The following is a 17,796-nucleotide window of genomic DNA, read 5'->3' as shown; positions in this document are numbered from 1 at the left end:
AAGACGATTTAAATACGAATGTCCTGCATGTTCATTGGATTACCAGAAAATACATAACACAGAGTTTGTGAAAAAAATATTATTCATTATTATTATTTATTCGTTTTAGATGTTTACATTTGGAAAAGATGTGCTTCTTACATAAACCTGCCCCTGTTGGTTTGGCAGTAGCTTGCTTGCCCTACTATATATATTGTTTATGTAGGCTATATACTGTATTCTATATACAGCACCACTCAAAGGTTTGGACACACGAATGGGAAGTGTGTCCAGACTTTTGACTATACTGTACTATAATATAGCCTACACATAAAGAATATCGGCCGATATATCGGTATCTGTCTTTTTTTACTCCCTAATATCGGTATCGTCATCGGCCCCCAAAAAACCCATATCGGTCGGGCTCTACTGTTTACAGTGAAAAGCATCATATCACTGCTGGTCCTTGGAATTTGTCTGAATCAGAAGTAAGTATGGTATCAATGCGTTTTAAGACAAGGACAAGCTTTTCTACTAAAGTACAGCACTGGACGTTGAGTTTTGAGGCCAGAGCTTGAAAACGGCTCGTCTGCTGACAGTTAATCTCCTGCTCCGTGTGTTTTTTGTGCTTGTGAAGTGACAGTCTGCCAGTGGAAGCTGAGAGGATTTTTTTTTCACCGCTCTATATCCTTTACATAATCCAGATCCTGTAGCTGTAAACGGCTTCCTCTCAGATCAGCAATATTCAGGGACATGAAAATGGAAAGGTTTGTGTTTTTATGCGCTAAAAAAGGACATTGCTGAGCTGTTCCAAAATCATCTGTAGACGGCCTAGAGCAGCGGCACAGAACTTTCATGTCAAAGTCAAGTGTGAGACACACACACACACACACACACACATACTTTCTAGCTGGAATTTTCTCATTTCCTCTGTTTATTTCTGCACGTTTAAGGTTTATGTTGTGCGCTTTACGTGGCTGATCAGAGACTGGGTGGGATGCACAGTATATTGGTACCATATTGGTTATTAGATAATATTCCAGATTTTTTTTTTTAAGTATTTGTTATTGTTATTATTGGATGTTTAATTGTGCTTGCTTATTTTTCCCTGTTTTGATATAAAAATAGCTTTTGCTGTCATCTTGCACTCAATTAAACTGAAAAACATTAATAATTCAATAACACTAGCATTTAAAAAGCTGTATTTTAGCTTTTAGTGTTTTTTAAACAAAATTGTATATAATTTAATAATAATTAAAAATATAATAATTAAATTATAATATAATTTAATAAGTAATAGAGCTAATAATTGATAATAGCTCTATTAAGTCACCTTTATTTATATAGCGCTTTTAACAATACAGATTGTGACAAAGCAAATGGAATCCAGTCATAAAAATGGAATTTACTGTATAACACGGAATTTCATGGAATTGGTCTTATTTTTGATGAATAAATTAAAAAACAGGTCAGTGTATGTATGTGTGTGTGTATATATATATATATAGATTGTCTGTGAATATTAAACTGCAAAAACGACGATTTAAATACGAATGTCCTGCATGTTCATTGGATTACCAGAAAATGCACAACACAGAGTTTGTGAAAAAAATATTATTCATTATTATTATTTATTCGTTTTAGATGTTTACATTTGGAAAAGATGTGCTTCTTACATAAACCTGCCCCTGTTGGTTTGGCAGTAGCTTGCTTGCCCTACACAGTTACCTTGTTTAATTTCTTAATTCAAGTTATATATATTTTGTTCTATTTGTGTTAAGTTATTTATAATAAGTGAAGTGAAGTTTACTGTTAAGTGCACTGATGTCAGACTCACTTTGAATAATAAAGTTTATTGTTAAATACCCTGCCTCCATTACATAGGCCTATGTTTGTCACATCATTATCGGTATCTTTACTCCCTAATATCGGTATTGTCATCGGCCCCCAAAAAACCCATATCGGGCGGGCTCTAATATATATATATATATATATATATATACATACAGTATCTCACAGAATTTCTTTTAATGCACCGCGTTAAAAGAAATTACATAAGTGACATAAATGTCATAACCGCTGGCCAAATTCAAAAACGAAACTATCTCGGGGGCCCTACGCAGCTTGCGTACTTTGCATATAGGGAGGATTGGCTTTGTGTGTGTGTATGTGTGTGTATATATATATATATATATATATATATATATATAAATAAATAACATGCTTTCTCCATATGTTTTGTATGCATCAGAATTACCAAATTGGACCAAGGTTAATATTACAACATGCATGAAGGAATCATAGTGTCATTTTATATGAACTACCACTAACCAATCCAATATTTGAACTGATATATTTTTATATTGCTTGTTTTTGTTTTGTTTGACAAAGGTAATAAAATACCAACTATTCTGGAAGAAAAAAAACAAGCTTAGCTTAAATCAGCCTATGGTAGTTATCTGGTCTCCTAGCCTGATTTGTTTGCTTAGGCTGGTCTGTTTTGAAGGTTTTAGAGGGGACTTGTCAGCTGGTCAAGCTAAAGACAAGCTAAACACCAGCTTGGAAAACCAGCAAACCACCAAAGTCTGGTTTTAGCTGTTATTATCATTAGGAAATGCTGACAAAATGTCTAAATTTATGATATTTTGTGTATGCGTGTGCATCAAAGCTTTGGCTCTGACAAGCGAGGCCTACTTCAGCGCTCTTGCTAAGATGGGCGAGCAAGCTCTCAACACATTATCATCCAGATCACTTGGTAAGACTCAAAATGTGTGTGTTTTTGCATCTCTAAACCAATGCCAGTTGGGCAGATTGTGCAGCAAGATGGCCACCGAGTTTTTAATCTATACTTTCTGGCTGTATCAGAGCTTGTTTGTACTTCAATGTTGTCCATACGTTGAAAGTTAATGGGGTCCAAAAAAGATTTTTTTTGGACCCCATTGACATTCATTATATGGACAAAAATAATTAAAACATTCTTCAAAATATCTTATTTTGTGTTTTTCAGCAGAAAGAAAGTCATACTGGTTTGGAACAACAAAAAGGTGAGCAAATGATGACTTTTAATGGTGAACTATCCCTTTAATGCTAGATGATCATTAAATTCAGTTGCTTATTTCTGGTCTCTTAGTTTGTTACGGTTCGACTGCATTAACTGACACAACCACAAAAGCTGGCGATCGATCCCCATGATATTAACACCGTTTACAAAAACCCACTCTTCCATTTCTGCACTTATTAAATATGTATTCATGATCGATTATTTAATTAATGTATTTGTTGGTTTCCCAGGTGACGTGTTGATTCAGATATCAGAGACCCAGCGGAAGCTCACTGTTGAAGTGGAGGGTGTGGTAAATAATTCTTTTTCTGTCTTTTCTAACTAAATGTTTTTTTTTCTGGTAAGTAAACAGTTTTTTCTTCAAGTCTCTCCATCTGATTGGATTCATAAACCGTCTTCATTGCTGGTCTTGTTCCAGTTCCGCTGGTTTCACATAGAGGTTCTGCAGGCCATGGACAAGAACGTGAAGCTGGATGAGGAATACATTGAAGTGAGTATGGAACCACGTGTTATGTATTGAGACGTGCATATATGTGTATGAGCTGATATATTTTCTGTATATGTGTAGGGCAGCCGTAGAATTTATGAATTGGAAGTGAGAAATCAGGCTGCAACACTGGAGCGACAGCTGAGACGTGGTGTGTTCAGAGACTCACTGGTAAGTTCATAAGTGTTCATACATGCATATTTGTGGGTTGATGTTATTTTGGTTTATAGATAAGTCACCCAAGTCATCAGTTTTATGTTCCCTTTGTCTACAAAGTTTTCCCCAAGTATTGCACTTAACAGTAATGGAATGTCATCAGATGTGTTCGCTCTGACAGGGATTACATCACTAAAGGCCACTGTGTCATTGTACTGTAGTTGCTAATTCAACTGTAGTATGCATCTTTATCAAGAGGCGGATCACATTATCTTTGCTGCCTACTTTTCCATTGGTTGTAGTCACATTTCGCCACTGCTCTTTTGCACCTTATTAGTAGTCGCCAGAAATCACAGTCTTAAAATTTTCACTGAAAAAATTTCAGGTGTAAACAAAACAATATATTTTCTGTATGTTGTGTACAAAATTGTCTTAAGGGTTGCTCACACCTACAGCTTGTTATGACAAAATGACTGCAGGTCATTGATTTTCAGTGACAGTTGACAATTTGAAGCAACATAGGCAAAAACTACCTTTGGCAATATGACAAAGCCGACTTCAACTTTTTGCGCAATGTGGCAACTGCCACTGTGAGTGAGGACAGTGAAGCTCACTATGTTTTGGAACAGAGCCTGTGTCTCAGTGCATGTGTTTGTGTGGATGCAGGAGGGCAGTGAGTACATGCAGTACCTGAGGCAGAGCCAGCATGAAATTCTCAAAGAGGAAGAAAGGAGATATCGTTTCCTGGCTGAAAAACATTGTGGACTTACACAATCACTACTATACCTTATCAACAAGGTACAGCTGCTTTCCACTGGAGTTCATTAGCCAGTGTGCACTCAGTCATATACAGTAGATCCTCTCTCCACTTCCATCCAAACCTTATCGGCTCACTGCACAACCATCTTTCCGTGTGTTGACAGACGGGAGTATCTCTCCAGCAGAGAGCAGATGGTTGGAAAGAAAAAGTCAGTGAGAGCAGAAGTTCCAGACCTCGAACACCCACTCCATCAGATCAAGAAGCTCAGGTGACACTGGAATGATGGGAATGAAGAGTAACTGCTCATCTATCCATATTCCCTCACTTTTCCGTGCTGTTTTAGGCTAACTGCGAGCCCAGACATTTCCACAATTACATAATGGAACAGATGGATAGCTTTGTGTCCAAAATTAACTTTTCACAATTTGTACAGTGTCCCAACTTTTTTGGAATTGGGTTTGTATATATTATACACCATTAATATATGTATATCTGTATATATGTATGTAAATACTGTATATATACAGTGCACAGCATAAATGAGTACACCCCCTCTGAATAAATATAAAACATGTATTTTCTTAATGATCACTAATATAATTCATGGAAAGATGGCAAAATTGAAACACATTAAACATATACTTAATAAAACAACAAAATATATGCCAATATTTTCTGTAAGATAAGTAAATTAGCCAATTTTGTTTAAGTGAAGGATTGCAGAAATGAGTACACCCTAGATTTACTTCAGAAAATGTATAATATTCTAGTACTTAGTATGTCCTCCAGAACTTAAAGTACACTGCTCTGACCCTTCTTGGCACTGAGTGTACAAGTTCATGACAAATTTTCACATCTGTGCTGTTTAACTCCTGGGGGACGACCTCCTTAAATGCCCTGGTCTTTAATGGGGAGTTTTGTTCAGCTTGTCTCTACAGAATCCCCCACAGCAGCTCAAGATAGTTAAGAGTTTAGATATGGCTTCTTTTTTGACCTATAGAGTTTTAGCCGGCAACGGCGAATGGCACGGTGGATTGAGTTCACCGACAATGTTTTCTGGAAGTATTCCTGAGCCCATGTTGTGATTTCCATTACAGTAGCATTCCTGTATGTGATGCAGTGCCGTCTAAGGGCCCGAAGATCACGGGCCTCCAGTATGGTTTTCCGGCCTTGACCCTTACGCACAGAGATTGTTCCAGATTCTCTGAATCTTTGGATGATATTATGCACTGTAGATGATGATAACTTCAAACTCGTTGCAATTTTTCTCTGAGAAACTCTTTTCTGATATTGCTCCACTATTTTTCGCCGCAGCATTGGGGGCATTGGTGATCCTCTGCCCATCTTGACTTCTGAGAGACACTGCCACTCTGAGAGGCTCTTTTTATACCCAATCATGTTGCCAATTGACCTAATAAGTTGCAAATTGGTCCTCCAGCTGTTCCTTATATGTACATTTAACTTTTCCGGCCTCTTATTGCTACCTGTCCCAACTTTTTTGGAATGTGTAGCTCTCATGAAATCCAAAATGAGCCAATATTTGGCATGACATTTCAAAATGTCTCACTTTAAACATTTGATATGTTATCTATATTCTATTGTGAATAAAATATAAGTTTATGAGATTTGTAAATTATTCCATTCCTTTTTTACTCACAATTTGTACAGTGTCCCAACTTTTTTGGAATTGGGTTTGTATATATTATACACCATTAATATATGTATATCTGTATATATGTATGTAAATACTGTATATATACAGTGCACAGCATAAATGAGTACACCCCCTCTGAATAAATATAAAACATGTATTTTCTTAATGATCACTAATATAATTCATGGAAAGATGGCAAAATTGAAACACATTAAACATATACTTAATAAAACAACAAAATATATGCCAATATTTTCTGTAAGATAAGTAAATTAGCCAATTTTGTTTAAGTGAAGGATTGCAGAAATGAGTACACCCTAGATTTACTTCAGAAAATGTATAATATTCTAGTACTTAGTATGTCCTCCAGAACTTAAAGTACACTGCTCTGACCCTTCTTGGCACTGAGTGTACAAGTTCATGACAAATTTTCACATCTGTGCTGTTTAACTCCTGGGGGACGACCTCCTTAAATGCCCTGGTCTTTAATGGGGAGTTTTGTTCAGCTTGTCTCTACAGAATCCCCCACAGCAGCTCAAGATAGTTAAGATTGAGTGAAATACAGTACATGTCCACTGAAGGATTTTCACCTTGGGAGAATGAATATATTCATTGTCATGCTGAAAAAATGCCCAATAATGCAGGGAATGAGGGGAGGGTAGCATCTTCTATTTCAAGTTTTGTATTAAATCACACAGTGGTGTGTAAATTCATGCCAGCATTGATAAAGTACAACTCCCTCACACCTTCAGCACTCATTCATCCCTATATAAAAGCTTTACTACCACTGAATGCCACTGTGGGAACCAGGCACTTCTCTCTGTACTCCTCCTCTAGCAACACCAGAACATGTTGGATGCTTTTGGATCCGAAATGATTGACTTGGTCTCTTGAGACCAGAGTATGGATTCCCAGAAGTCTCTATTTTGTAAATATGGGCCCTGGAAGAGGTTAAATGAGTTTATTTTGCTTTGGCTACAGTAGGTAATTCTAGTGGTGACAACAACCATGCATGTCACTTCTGCAGGCTGCGTCATACTCTGTGAGATAAAGTGTCACTCTTTTCACAGCTTTTGCTGGCTCTGAGGCACTTGCATGTTATTTCTCCTGCTATTTTTCTAGCAAAAAATCACACATCACTAAATGAAAACTTAAAGTGAAGACCTGATTATTTCAGGAGCCTTATCACAAGTCCATTGTTTTTGAATGTCGGTGCTACTTCTGCTATATTTTCACACTTAAAACAATAATTTGGTATTCCTCTTGTACCATTCTCTTTAATGTTAAGAAATAAGTCACCTGGCAGTTCTCTCCCGAGTGGTTCCTCTGCTGCCAGCATTAATCTGAATATGATTCAGTGGGCTATATAACACTTTTAATTATCAGGAAATGTCAGGAAAATACTTTGTTTCAATATACTTACCTGTTGATCAAAAATAGCCTTAAGTCCATACACTTTTTTTTTTTTTAAAGTTTTATTTAATAACTTTCAGGAGGGTGTACTCATTTTTGCAACACAAAATTGTATTACTTTGATAAGAAAATCTTATTTTGCTGAATAATTTTGGCATTCTTCTATGGTAATTGATCAAGCAGGCTTATTGGAACATTATATCTCCAAAGAACCCTAACATGTCTTCTAAGTATGTTTGTATTATTGTATAGTACATGTTCTACTTTCCTAATCACCCTGCTGAAAGAAATACAGCTAAAACCAGCCTAAGCTGTATTGACCACTTCCTTAGCTGACCAACCAGCTACTTCCAGCCTAAACCAGCTAAGACCAGCCAACCACTTGTTGAGTGTTTTTTGGAAGCCTGCTAACATAAGATTTAGCAAACTCTAACAATCTCAGCCGAGTCTGACATTAGCATATTACTAAGCTACCATCTCAATACTTCAACAAACTCTAACAGTGTCAGCTGATTCTAGATTCTTACATTAGCACGTTGCTAAGCTAACGTCGCAGTACTTCAAACTTATTATAATAGTCGGTCATTAGCATGTTGCTAAGCTAACATCTCCATAGATATGTATAGGTAGATGCCACATTCGACGTCAATGTGTTGTCACTCACAATAAAAATAAACGAGTTTCCACAACATTGCGAAGCCTCTGGTTGTAAAAACTGCCTACATTTAAACTTTCACAGGTGTTGGTTTGTTTTTTTAAATATATATTAATTCAATATTATAGGTTTTTAAACGATACTACCTTTTAAATGTTGTGTTAGTTAACGGCTTTGTCTTGTTGTATTGTGCTAGTCTAGCAAAATCATCTTCGTAAGTCAATTGCAGGTATAGATATTCATGCATATAACTAGGGTTGCAGACACACAGGCAACTTGCTCTTGAGTGTTCACAGATAGGTTTTGACCATTCCAATATGGTGGACGGCTTATGTATAGCGGCCCATAGAAACAGCCGCTAATAGGGCATATATCTATACATATCTATGAACATCTCAATAGTTAAACTCTAATATTCTCAGCTGATTCTAATATAGTCTGATGTTTGCATGTTGCTACTTCAACAAACTCTAATCATTTCAACTGATTCTAAAAGTCTGATAAGGATTTTATATTTATATTTACTCTGCAAAACCATTTTTTGTCGTATTTCACACTTTTGTGTGTTGTTTAGAAGCGTGGTAACCTAAGATTTGGTCTGTCTTGATGTTTCTTGCAGTTGAAGAGCTCTCTGGGCTCTCTGCTGCAGACTGGAGACCGAGAAATGGACCGTGAGCCGCTGGGCAGAGTGCCCTCTAGAGGTCTGGAGACTGTTCTAACTTTGACTCTATAAAAGTTCACAAAGTCAGTGTGTGATTTACCCTAATGTCCTGTTAAGATTGACTTCTTTGTCTAAAACTCTTCTCAGCCCCGTCTCCTCTCCCCAGTCGTTCCCGCTCCAGCTCTGTGGGCGAGTCTTTGGGTCTTGGTGGCAGCCGCTCATTGAGGGCCATTGTGTCCCATCCCGCTTCATCCAATCCAGTCCTGCTGCCATTTGCCCGTGGTGACATGGTGACTGTGCTCATACCAGAACCACGCAACGGTTGGCTGTACGGACGCCATGACTCAAGCCTCCGGTGAGAGCATTTACGGTCAGTATCAAGCCTAAAGGTGCGGTCACACTTACCATTGCTTTACCATTGTTTTTCTTTGTTTCATTTTAGTCAAGGCTGGTTTCCTGCTGCCTTTGTGACATCTACTGAAGACTTTCTACCTTTGGGCTCAAGGTAAAGTTGAGTATATGAGTATTTAAAAATGTATATAATTTGATGTTAACGTCTTGATGTTTTCAGTAGCACATCGCACCGTAGCCACAGCATGAACAACCTCCTGGAGCTAACCAGCCAATCAGAATATTCAGACACCCAGGGCTACAGTGACATCCCGTCCCCAGAGGTACCTATGCATTGCGCGTCGGCTGATCTTCGCCCAATCTCTCCCCTCCCTGAAAAGAAGGCGGAGTCTAACAACGAGGTCAAGACCAGCCAGAAAACCTACAATGAGATTCTGCCTCCAGCCGCACCGCTCCGTCGTGGATCAGCTGATATTCGACCAATATCTCCCCTCCCTGACAGGAGGGCGGTGTCTCATTTTGAGAGCAAAGTAGAGCACAAAAATTATAATGAACTCCCGCTTCCGGCTCCGCCCCTTACAAACTCTCCTCTCCCTGAGCGAAAGACTGAATCAACCTCTGAGGTAAGTGTTGAATCTATGCTGTAGTTTTCCATCCGTTTTCCAGCTAAATTTGTATGAGATTTCTTTCATTGTAAGGTCAAAATGTCAGCAAAATTTGAAATTCATGATGACGTTAAACATTTGATGTGTTTAAAACTAGCTACTTTGCTAGGCTAATTTTATGTTAGGTAATAGTTTATCTATATCTCTCACAACGAAAACATAGGAAATGCTTTTAAAAAGGCATCAGACACCAAACTGAATCATTTTCAGTGAATGTGCTATATGTTGATTTGCAAAAGAATTTGCTGATTCGTTCAGATTCAGTTTCTTATCAAGGCTCTCATTTGACTTTATCTTGGATGAGGTTATTAGTGATGTCTCAGATGTATTTTGTGTGACTGTGAGCATTACAATAACATCTGTTCAATGTTTGCAGAGGCCAACCACTCATGGACAACCACCAGAGCACCCGCTTTTCCCCAGGTATTACTAGGGATGGGGAGTCGACTCCAAAAGAGTCAATTCCTCAACTGTGAATAGCTCTAGAGTCGGAGTCGACTCCAGCACTGGAATCGACTCGCGTTGTACGTCAACTCCAAAATCGCTGATGTCTTCACTAATTCTCAAATCCAGACATAGTGAATGGCAGTTGAGTGCAGTATATCAGCAAAGAGTAAACTAAATTAAGCGAGGATCCTTTTGCAGTGCGGTTCGTATGCGGTGCAGAAGCAGAACAGGCTCATTATGCTTTCACATGTTGGTAGTGCGCCATGATCCATGGCTATTTACCACCATTATTTTGATTTCAAATCCGAACGTTACTAAAAATTATTTTTTTAAAGCAGTGATTATCTTTTTACACAGTAGCTAATACAATCTTCCATAGACATACGTTTAAGTGCAACATATTAAAATTACTTCTGTATATGCTATTTATATATTATTAAGATACTCAAGCAAGTGGCAAAACGTAAACAGCCTGCAGTCTACATTTTTTACGTTAAAAGGTATGTATCACAAACATTGGTTCTTGCCAGGCCACCGTCAGGCCCCTCGTCAACAAGCTTCACCATTCTTCCCAGAAGTTCATGATGAACTCACTAAGTCATGGTGCGCCCCCTACTCAGCCCGCCTACGTGCCTTCTCTTTCTCCGCCCTCACGACTGTCGATGGCGCAGAAGAGAAAGGGGTACAACAAGATGCCTCCCCTGGATGAGTCTGTGGCTGCACATCTCTGCCCGCCCATGGCTATCGGCTGGAAGGCAAAGGTTGCCCACCTGTCCGAACCGTGCAGAACAATTTCGGCCTTCGCCGGACGGACCTACGCGTCTGCTGGACAAGCGGCCTCGGCGCTTCATTCTATGGCGATCAGGCCAAACTCCTCCAGAACATGGATGAGTCTGGCCCAGACCTCTCAGCTTTCAAAGAGCTGCGTAGCGTGACCAACCTGGCTTTACGTGTCACCAAGACCATGGTCCAGGCTATAGGAAGGTCTGAGAAGAGCTGTTGGACAAGGACCATTCCCCTTCCATGCTCAAGGTCTATATAGCAGCCAATCACGCTCCTATAGCCAGCCAATCGGTGGGCAGGAACAACCTGGTTGTTCGCTTCTTAAAGGGGTCTAGGAAGCTTAACCCGACTCGCCCTGCCACAATCCCTACATGGAATCTGTCCACGGTGCTGAGGGCTCTAAAGAGCCCCCTCCTTTGAGGCGCTCCAATCCATTGACCTTCGTTCCCTGACGCTAAAAACCATTCTGCTATTGTTGTTAGCATCGGTAAAGCAGATGGGAGATCTACAGGCACTCTCTGTGAGCCCCTCTTGCCTGGAATTCGGGCCTAAGGTCGTCCTGAAACCAAGGCACGGGTACATACCTAAGGTGCTCTCCACTCCATTCAGAGCACAGGTGATAACTCTATCTGCGCTTCCTCCCTCGGAGGATGACCAGGAGTTTAATTTACTCTGCCCCGTTTGGGCATTGAGGATGTATATCGAGCGTTCCTCCCCAGTCAGGCAGTCAGAACAACTCTTTATATGCCTTCTTGCACTCTTGGCCCTCACCGAGTGCCAAGGCTGTAGGGGTTTTTACTTGGAATGTTTACTTATGGCTGGGCTGACCTCTTCGAGTTTAGCCCTATTGCCCCCTGCGGGGCTTTCCTGCAAATTACTTGGTCCCTCTGGGCCCCTTGTAGTGCTTAAGGCAAGTATGAGTCGTTCCTTGAAGCATAGCACTTGTACAAACCTTGAAGGATTGTACTGGTTCCCCATAGCATCTTAGCAGACATGGTACAAATGAAGTATCGATAGGGAACATACTCTGTTACAAACGTAACCTCGGTTCCCTGAGATACAGGAACGAGTACTGCGTAACTAGCCATGCTATGCAGCTGCACGACTCAGTCGTCGCTTCAGTCGAAGTAACCTGAGAATCCTATGGCGACATGCCCGCTTATATAGCCAGATGGCCCCGCCCATATTGGCGGCTCTGGTGGGCTTTGTTGCCATTGGTTCGTTTTTAATTTACTGCATAAACCAATGGCCCTGCAGTTACACTGCGTTATTAAAAAGGCTTCAGTCATCGGAGAAAAAGGAATTTTCCCATAGCGTCTTAGCGGACGCAGTACTCTTTCCCGGCTCTCAGGGATCCGAGGTTACGTTTGTAACCGAGTAAGTTTTATGACATATAATAAATGAATTAATACTTATTAAACTGCATATATACAGTATTTCCCCAGTGAAATATGTGTGTGGTTAAAAATGGCATGGTAGTATTTCAATAAAATACTGATTTAAATAAAATATTGCAGTATTATTGTAAAAAAATTACAGTAATGACTATTTATTTATTTATTTATTTATCATTACAATCATTACAATTTGAGGTCAAATGTGCTTAATTGTCTTTTATCTTCCTGTTTTCTAGAGGATCAAATCCTTTTGCCACAGTGAAGCTCCATCCCACAGTCACCAATGACAAATCAGCACCACGGATCCACTGACAGTCATCGCAAAACATCGCCTGCACTCTGACTGGTTCAGAGTCTGTACCAAATGTCTCAATTTGTTGATAAGTGTACAATGTAAGTCAACTTTAATATTAGAATGAAAAGAGATTTTTAAACTTAATTTAATGGCACTTTTTAAACTAACTTAGTATTTAATTTGAATGGATATGTCCAGCTGTATAACATCACTCAGAGCATTATTTACATTTTCTTTCAGCTAAATCGGGTGACCTAAATCTTTTGAAAGGGGTTATTTAATGATAAATGGAATTAGACATACTAAAAAAACATCCTCCAAAAAGGACAAATGTTACAGAATAGCTTTATGATGTCAGGTTGATGAACACCCAAGAGTTTCCACATTTCCACATCAACACATGGGAGAGGGTTAAAATGGTCATAAAAATGAAATTGACTAAAATATTCTTAACATAATTGCAAGTCAAAAAACTTTGACCCTTTTAAATTCATAGTATTTCAGATTGTGTTGTTTTATGGTGTTAAGTCTGATTACTATATTTGTTTTCATGTGTGCATCTGTGTCTGAATGTTGTGTATTTAATAGATATAATATGTATAAGTTTTTGTGAGTGTTTTTAATAGGTTTAGCACAAATTTTACAAAATGTTTTTTGTGTTTTAGTGTTTAAGCACGATTATTTATTTATTACAAAGGAACACATCATGTATATTTATTGTGTGATTGTCTAGTTGAATGATATTATTTACATAATCTTTTTAGGGCTGTCAGTTTAATGCATTAATTTATTGGGACTAATAGAAAAGAAAACTATGCACAAAAACACAATTACGCATGACCTTTCATTTGTGCATAAATTCCCTAATGCACTGGTGCACTCATTTATGGTTTATTTTATTAATAATTTGTAATTTCATGTAATTAATTTAAGTGACAGCCCAAGCTGGAAAAGTTTGCCCCAATTTTAGCAAATAATAGCCTTTAATTCTTCTTCACATTTTTTAAAATACTAAAATATGATAAAAAAATATGATATTAACACTGCACTAGATGAGTCAATTAAATAAATGAAAACCACAGTATTTTTTCTCAACGCATGGCTTTATTTTGTCTTTCTTAAATATTTTTTCTCTCATTTCATCTCGTCCATCTCTTCATGTATTCATCGTGTTCAGTGGCTCTATCACAAGAGAGGAGTGAAAAGGGGAAGGGATGACAGATGGAGTGAGATAAGAAGAAAAGAGCATTTTGAGGCATAAACAGAGAAATGTGCCAAAATAAACAAAAAAAGAAGAGATGAGAGGTTAAAGCAGTACAGGAATCTCTAGGTTTTTATGAAGGACATGGTTAGCTAACTAAAATATAGAGTTTGTAAAAAAAGAAAAGGTAAATAAATAAATGGGGTTAAAGGAGGCGGTTCTGCTCCTGGCAGGATGTGTAGAGGCGTACACTATGATTGGCTGTAGGTATTCACAGGAGAGTAGTGGTGTAAAGGGTTGCCAAATATTGATGATTTACTCGTGCACCAAAGCTTCAAATTCTGAAAAGAAATTTGCAGGTGATTGTGGATTAGATCATATTTTTTTGTAATTCTAGACCATTTCTTATCTTAAAAAAACATGGGGCACAGTGTTTTATCATTTTTAGGGGTACTGCTCCTTTAAGAGCGCTAGTTCTCTCACCATCTATGCCAATTTTCCCATCTCCATCCTTGTCGGCAGCAGCGAGGAATGCTTTGGTCTCCATATCAGTGAGATCTCTGCCATCTGCAGAAAAGCCCTTCAGCACAAACCTGTCCAAGAGAAGGGATAAAGCACAATCTGGCAACCCAGGTCACAGCTTGGGCACAACAGTTAAAGAGATAGTTCACCGAAAAATTAAATTTACCCCATGATTTACTCACCCTCAAGCCATCCTAGGTGTATATGGAATTCTTCTTTCAGACGAATACGATCGGAGTTATATTAAATATGTCCAGGCTAATCCATGCTTTATAATGGGAATGGATGGTTGCCCAAAATTTGAAGTCCAAAAAATTGCACCCATCCATTATAAAAGAAGTCCACACGGCTCTGGGGGGTTAATAAAGGCCTTCTGAAGCGACGTGATGCATTTGTGTAAGAAACATATCCATATTTACAACTTTTTAAACCTTTATCTCTAGCTTCCACTGTTGTACGCGCGTTTCACGAGAGAGTGGCATCCAGCCAGGCCCGGCGCCAGGACACCCAACATGGGGGTCTTTTGTATTTCTTAAGGGGGCCGAATCAGGGGGGTTGGGGGGGATTGGGGTTAATATTTTCAAGTGAACGCTCGAAATACATTTAGGTAGCACTTTACAATAATTAACTAACATTAACTAATCGAACCTTATTGTAAAGTGTTACAATTATTTGTTATTAAAGCATATGTTCACAAAAACACTGTTAAATTAAACAGAAAAGCAAGCAGGTGTGCATGATTTGGCGTGGCAGCCAATACAAATAATAACCGTTTCCTTACCTAAATCCAGCGTTTGGACCAGGTTCGGTTGTAGAATCACATCTGTGCTTCTGAAATTATTATATTTTTCTATATAGTGTAGTAGTTAGCTTTCTCTGTGTAGTACGTGACCACTTGTCAAGCATGAAAAACACAAGTTTTATTTAAATTCTGAATATATTATCGTATGCAGCATGCAAAGAGTGCTCCTTTTAAATTGATTAAAAACTCACTCATTCATCACGATCTCACAAAGTTCCAAAAAAAAAAACAATGAACGTGACTACACAATGAAACTTTTTTAATGTCTTTGTTAGAAAGAAGTTACGAGCATGATAGAACTCAGCACTGGACAAAAAATGGTGACTGGAGCGGTGAGTGCGTGGATTCCAACCTAAACACCTCTGATTGGCCATTGCGTTTTAGAAATCAACAAACATGTCTGTGATTGGCTACATTGCTCACCTCTGCGAAAATGCATTGTAAAATGCACACTGGATGGTTTGCCAAAGCTATTTACACAGGGATGTCCGTGGGGGGGCCAGGCCCCCCACTCTGGCCCCAGGCCTGCATCCAGCGGAAGACGTAGAACGTAGGCAAATGCGATGACGAAGGCGGAAGTGACGAACGTGAAGCGCAGAGGAGCTAAAAACATGAATTAGTCACAAATTAGTAGTGCAAAACGAGGATTTGTAAAGAAAAATGTTGGAGGATTTCAATATGAGCCAAGAGGACACTGGCTTTCCTTTGCTGTAAACAAAACTTGTTTCTCTTGAAGCTAGAGATTAAGGATTATAAAGTTGTACATATGGATTTCTTACACAAACGCATCGCTTCACTTCAGAAGGTCTTTATTAACCCGCCGGAGCCGTGTGGACTTTTTTTAATAATGAATGGGTACAATTTTTTGGACTTCAAATTTTGGGCTACCATCCACTCCCATTATAAAGCATGGATTAGCCTGGACATTATTTAATATAACTCCAACTAATTCGTCTGAAAGAAGAATGTCATATACACCTAGGATGGCTTCAGGGTGAGTAAATCATAGGCTAATTTTAATTTTTGGGTGAACTATCCCTTTAAGTGACTAAATATGATAATATAATTCAAATACTCTTGAAAACTGTTCTTGTGCGCGAGTTAAACATTGACATTGAAAAAAAAATGGTTACTTTGGGGGCAAAATGAATAGTAAAATTATAGTTCACATAAAAACTAAAATTCTGTAATCATTTACACACCTACAAGTTGTTCCAAACCTGTGTGGGTTTGTTTCTTCTGTTGAACACACGCACACAAATTTTGAAGAATGTTTGTAACCAAACAGTTGCCGGTAGCCATTGACTCCCATAGTATGGAAAACACTATGAAAGTCAATGGCTACCATCAACTGTTTGGTAACATTCTTAAAATATCTGTGTTCAACTGAAAAAAAAAAAGAAACTCATACAGGTTTGGAACAACATGAGGGTGAGTAAATGATCACAGAATTTTAGTTTTTTTTTAGGTGAACGATCCCTTTAAGTTTAAATGAAAGATTAAGACCACCCAAACTGTTCTAATTTGTACCTTGGAGTGTTCAGTACCTTAACTAATTTACTTAATTAACAATGAAATAGCAATTTTGGAGTTGTATTACAAAATAGGTCTCCCCCGATGGCTCTCTGCAGAATTCTTGTCTTATCCTCAATCTGGCAACCCACACTTCCCTGCTGTTAGCCAATGATGGACAGTCATGTACTGATAATGAATAATAGGGAGCAAGGATGCTGCCAGAGGAGATATATATACACTCTAAAAAATGCTGGGTTAAATACAACCCAGTGCTGGGTAAAATAGGGACAATCCCAGCAATTGGGTTGTCTTTAACCCAGCATTTTTTAGAGTGTAGAGTCAATCAATGCAAAAGGGGATCGCTCTCGGTCCCTCTGTGTCCTTGAGGCCAACAGGAGACAGCAATAAAGGCAGAATGAGACACCAGCTCTGAAGATGGGCCAAACGACACGAGAATAAAACAAATGTATGGCTCTTGCGCAAAGGATTTCATTCGCACAGAGCTGGCACGAATATAAAACCATGCAGCCGCTTCTCACTTTAGCTCCTCCTCCTCGATGAAGCCGCTGGCGTCCACGTCCAGAGCTTGGAAGACCAACTTCACGTTTTCAGCAGACAGAGCCTTCAGTCCCACCACGTCAAAGAACTTCTTGTGGTCGAAGCTGTCCGCAGCTGTTTAAAAGAAGCACACTTCAGCTGATGACATTGCGCTGACCACAGAAAACAAGTTAGTAAAAATTAACAAAAAAGACATGTACAGTAAGGCATGTGCCTGACCGTGAGGTAAACTGTGAGGAAAACGTTTAAGTACACACTGAATAGAATGAATGGCATCAAAATATAAATTACATCTCATGAGGCTAGTTATACCCAATATTGACCATGTGTAGTCGATAAACATAACATAGCATGATACCAGAAAGAGAACTGTGACATATTTGAACTGTTACGTAAGTAAACTGGACCCACAGGAGTCATACATCACATAACCA

General features: G+C 38.8%; 2 protein-coding genes across 3 annotated transcripts in view; one reads left to right on the top strand and one right to left on the bottom strand.

Moving 5' to 3' along the window:
- The first annotated feature begins 2,691 nt into the window (after positions 1-2,691).
- Positions 2,692-13,168, top strand: LOC107559544 (brain-specific angiogenesis inhibitor 1-associated protein 2-like protein 2). Its single transcript, XM_016243404.1, has 12 exons — positions 2,692-2,734; positions 3,271-3,332; positions 3,459-3,530; positions 3,609-3,698; positions 4,350-4,481; positions 4,607-4,711; positions 8,785-8,866; positions 8,974-9,181; positions 9,269-9,331; positions 9,401-9,800; positions 10,219-10,265; positions 12,706-13,168. The coding sequence occupies exons 1-12, from the start codon at positions 2,692-2,694 to the stop codon at positions 12,779-12,781; spliced, it is 1,380 nt and encodes a 459-aa protein (XP_016098890.1). The 3' UTR covers positions 12,782-13,168.
- A 680-nt stretch (positions 13,169-13,848) lies between these two features.
- The window catches only part of LOC107559553 (parvalbumin-7), a 30,536-nt gene continuing 26,588 nt past the window's right edge, over positions 13,849-17,796 (bottom strand). For both annotated transcript variants that reach the window (XM_016243435.1, XM_016243434.1), the window contains exons 3-5: positions 17,344-17,476; positions 14,449-14,558; positions 13,849-14,306 (exon numbers count right to left, since the gene is read on the bottom strand). In XM_016243435.1, the coding sequence (XP_016098921.1) occupies positions 14,281-14,306; positions 14,449-14,558; positions 17,344-17,476 (269 nt within the window). In that variant the 3' untranslated portion in view covers positions 13,849-14,280. The remainder of the gene's footprint in view (positions 14,307-14,448; positions 14,559-17,343; positions 17,477-17,796) is intronic.

The sequence above is a fragment of the Sinocyclocheilus grahami genome, unplaced genomic scaffold, assembly GCF_001515645.1.
Source record: "Sinocyclocheilus grahami isolate Dianchi unplaced genomic scaffold, SAMN03320097.WGS_v1.1 scaffold691.1, whole genome shotgun sequence".
NCBI lineage: Eukaryota > Metazoa > Chordata > Actinopteri > Cypriniformes > Cyprinidae > Sinocyclocheilus > Sinocyclocheilus grahami.
Note: the sequence above shows the minus strand (reverse complement) of the source record. Positions and strands in the feature narration are given on the sequence as shown.

Coding starts and splice junctions, on each gene's coding strand:
- LOC107559544 (XM_016243404.1), top strand. CDS start 2,692: ATGGGCGAGCAAGCTCTCAACACATTATCATCCAGATCACTTG. Junction 4,482..4,606: donor TACTATACCTTATCAACAAG/GTACAGCTGCTT, acceptor GTGTGTTGACAG/ACGGGAGTATCTCTCCAGCA. Junction 9,182..9,268: donor CGCCATGACTCAAGCCTCCG/GTGAGAGCATTT, acceptor GTTTCATTTTAG/TCAAGGCTGGTTTCCTGCTG.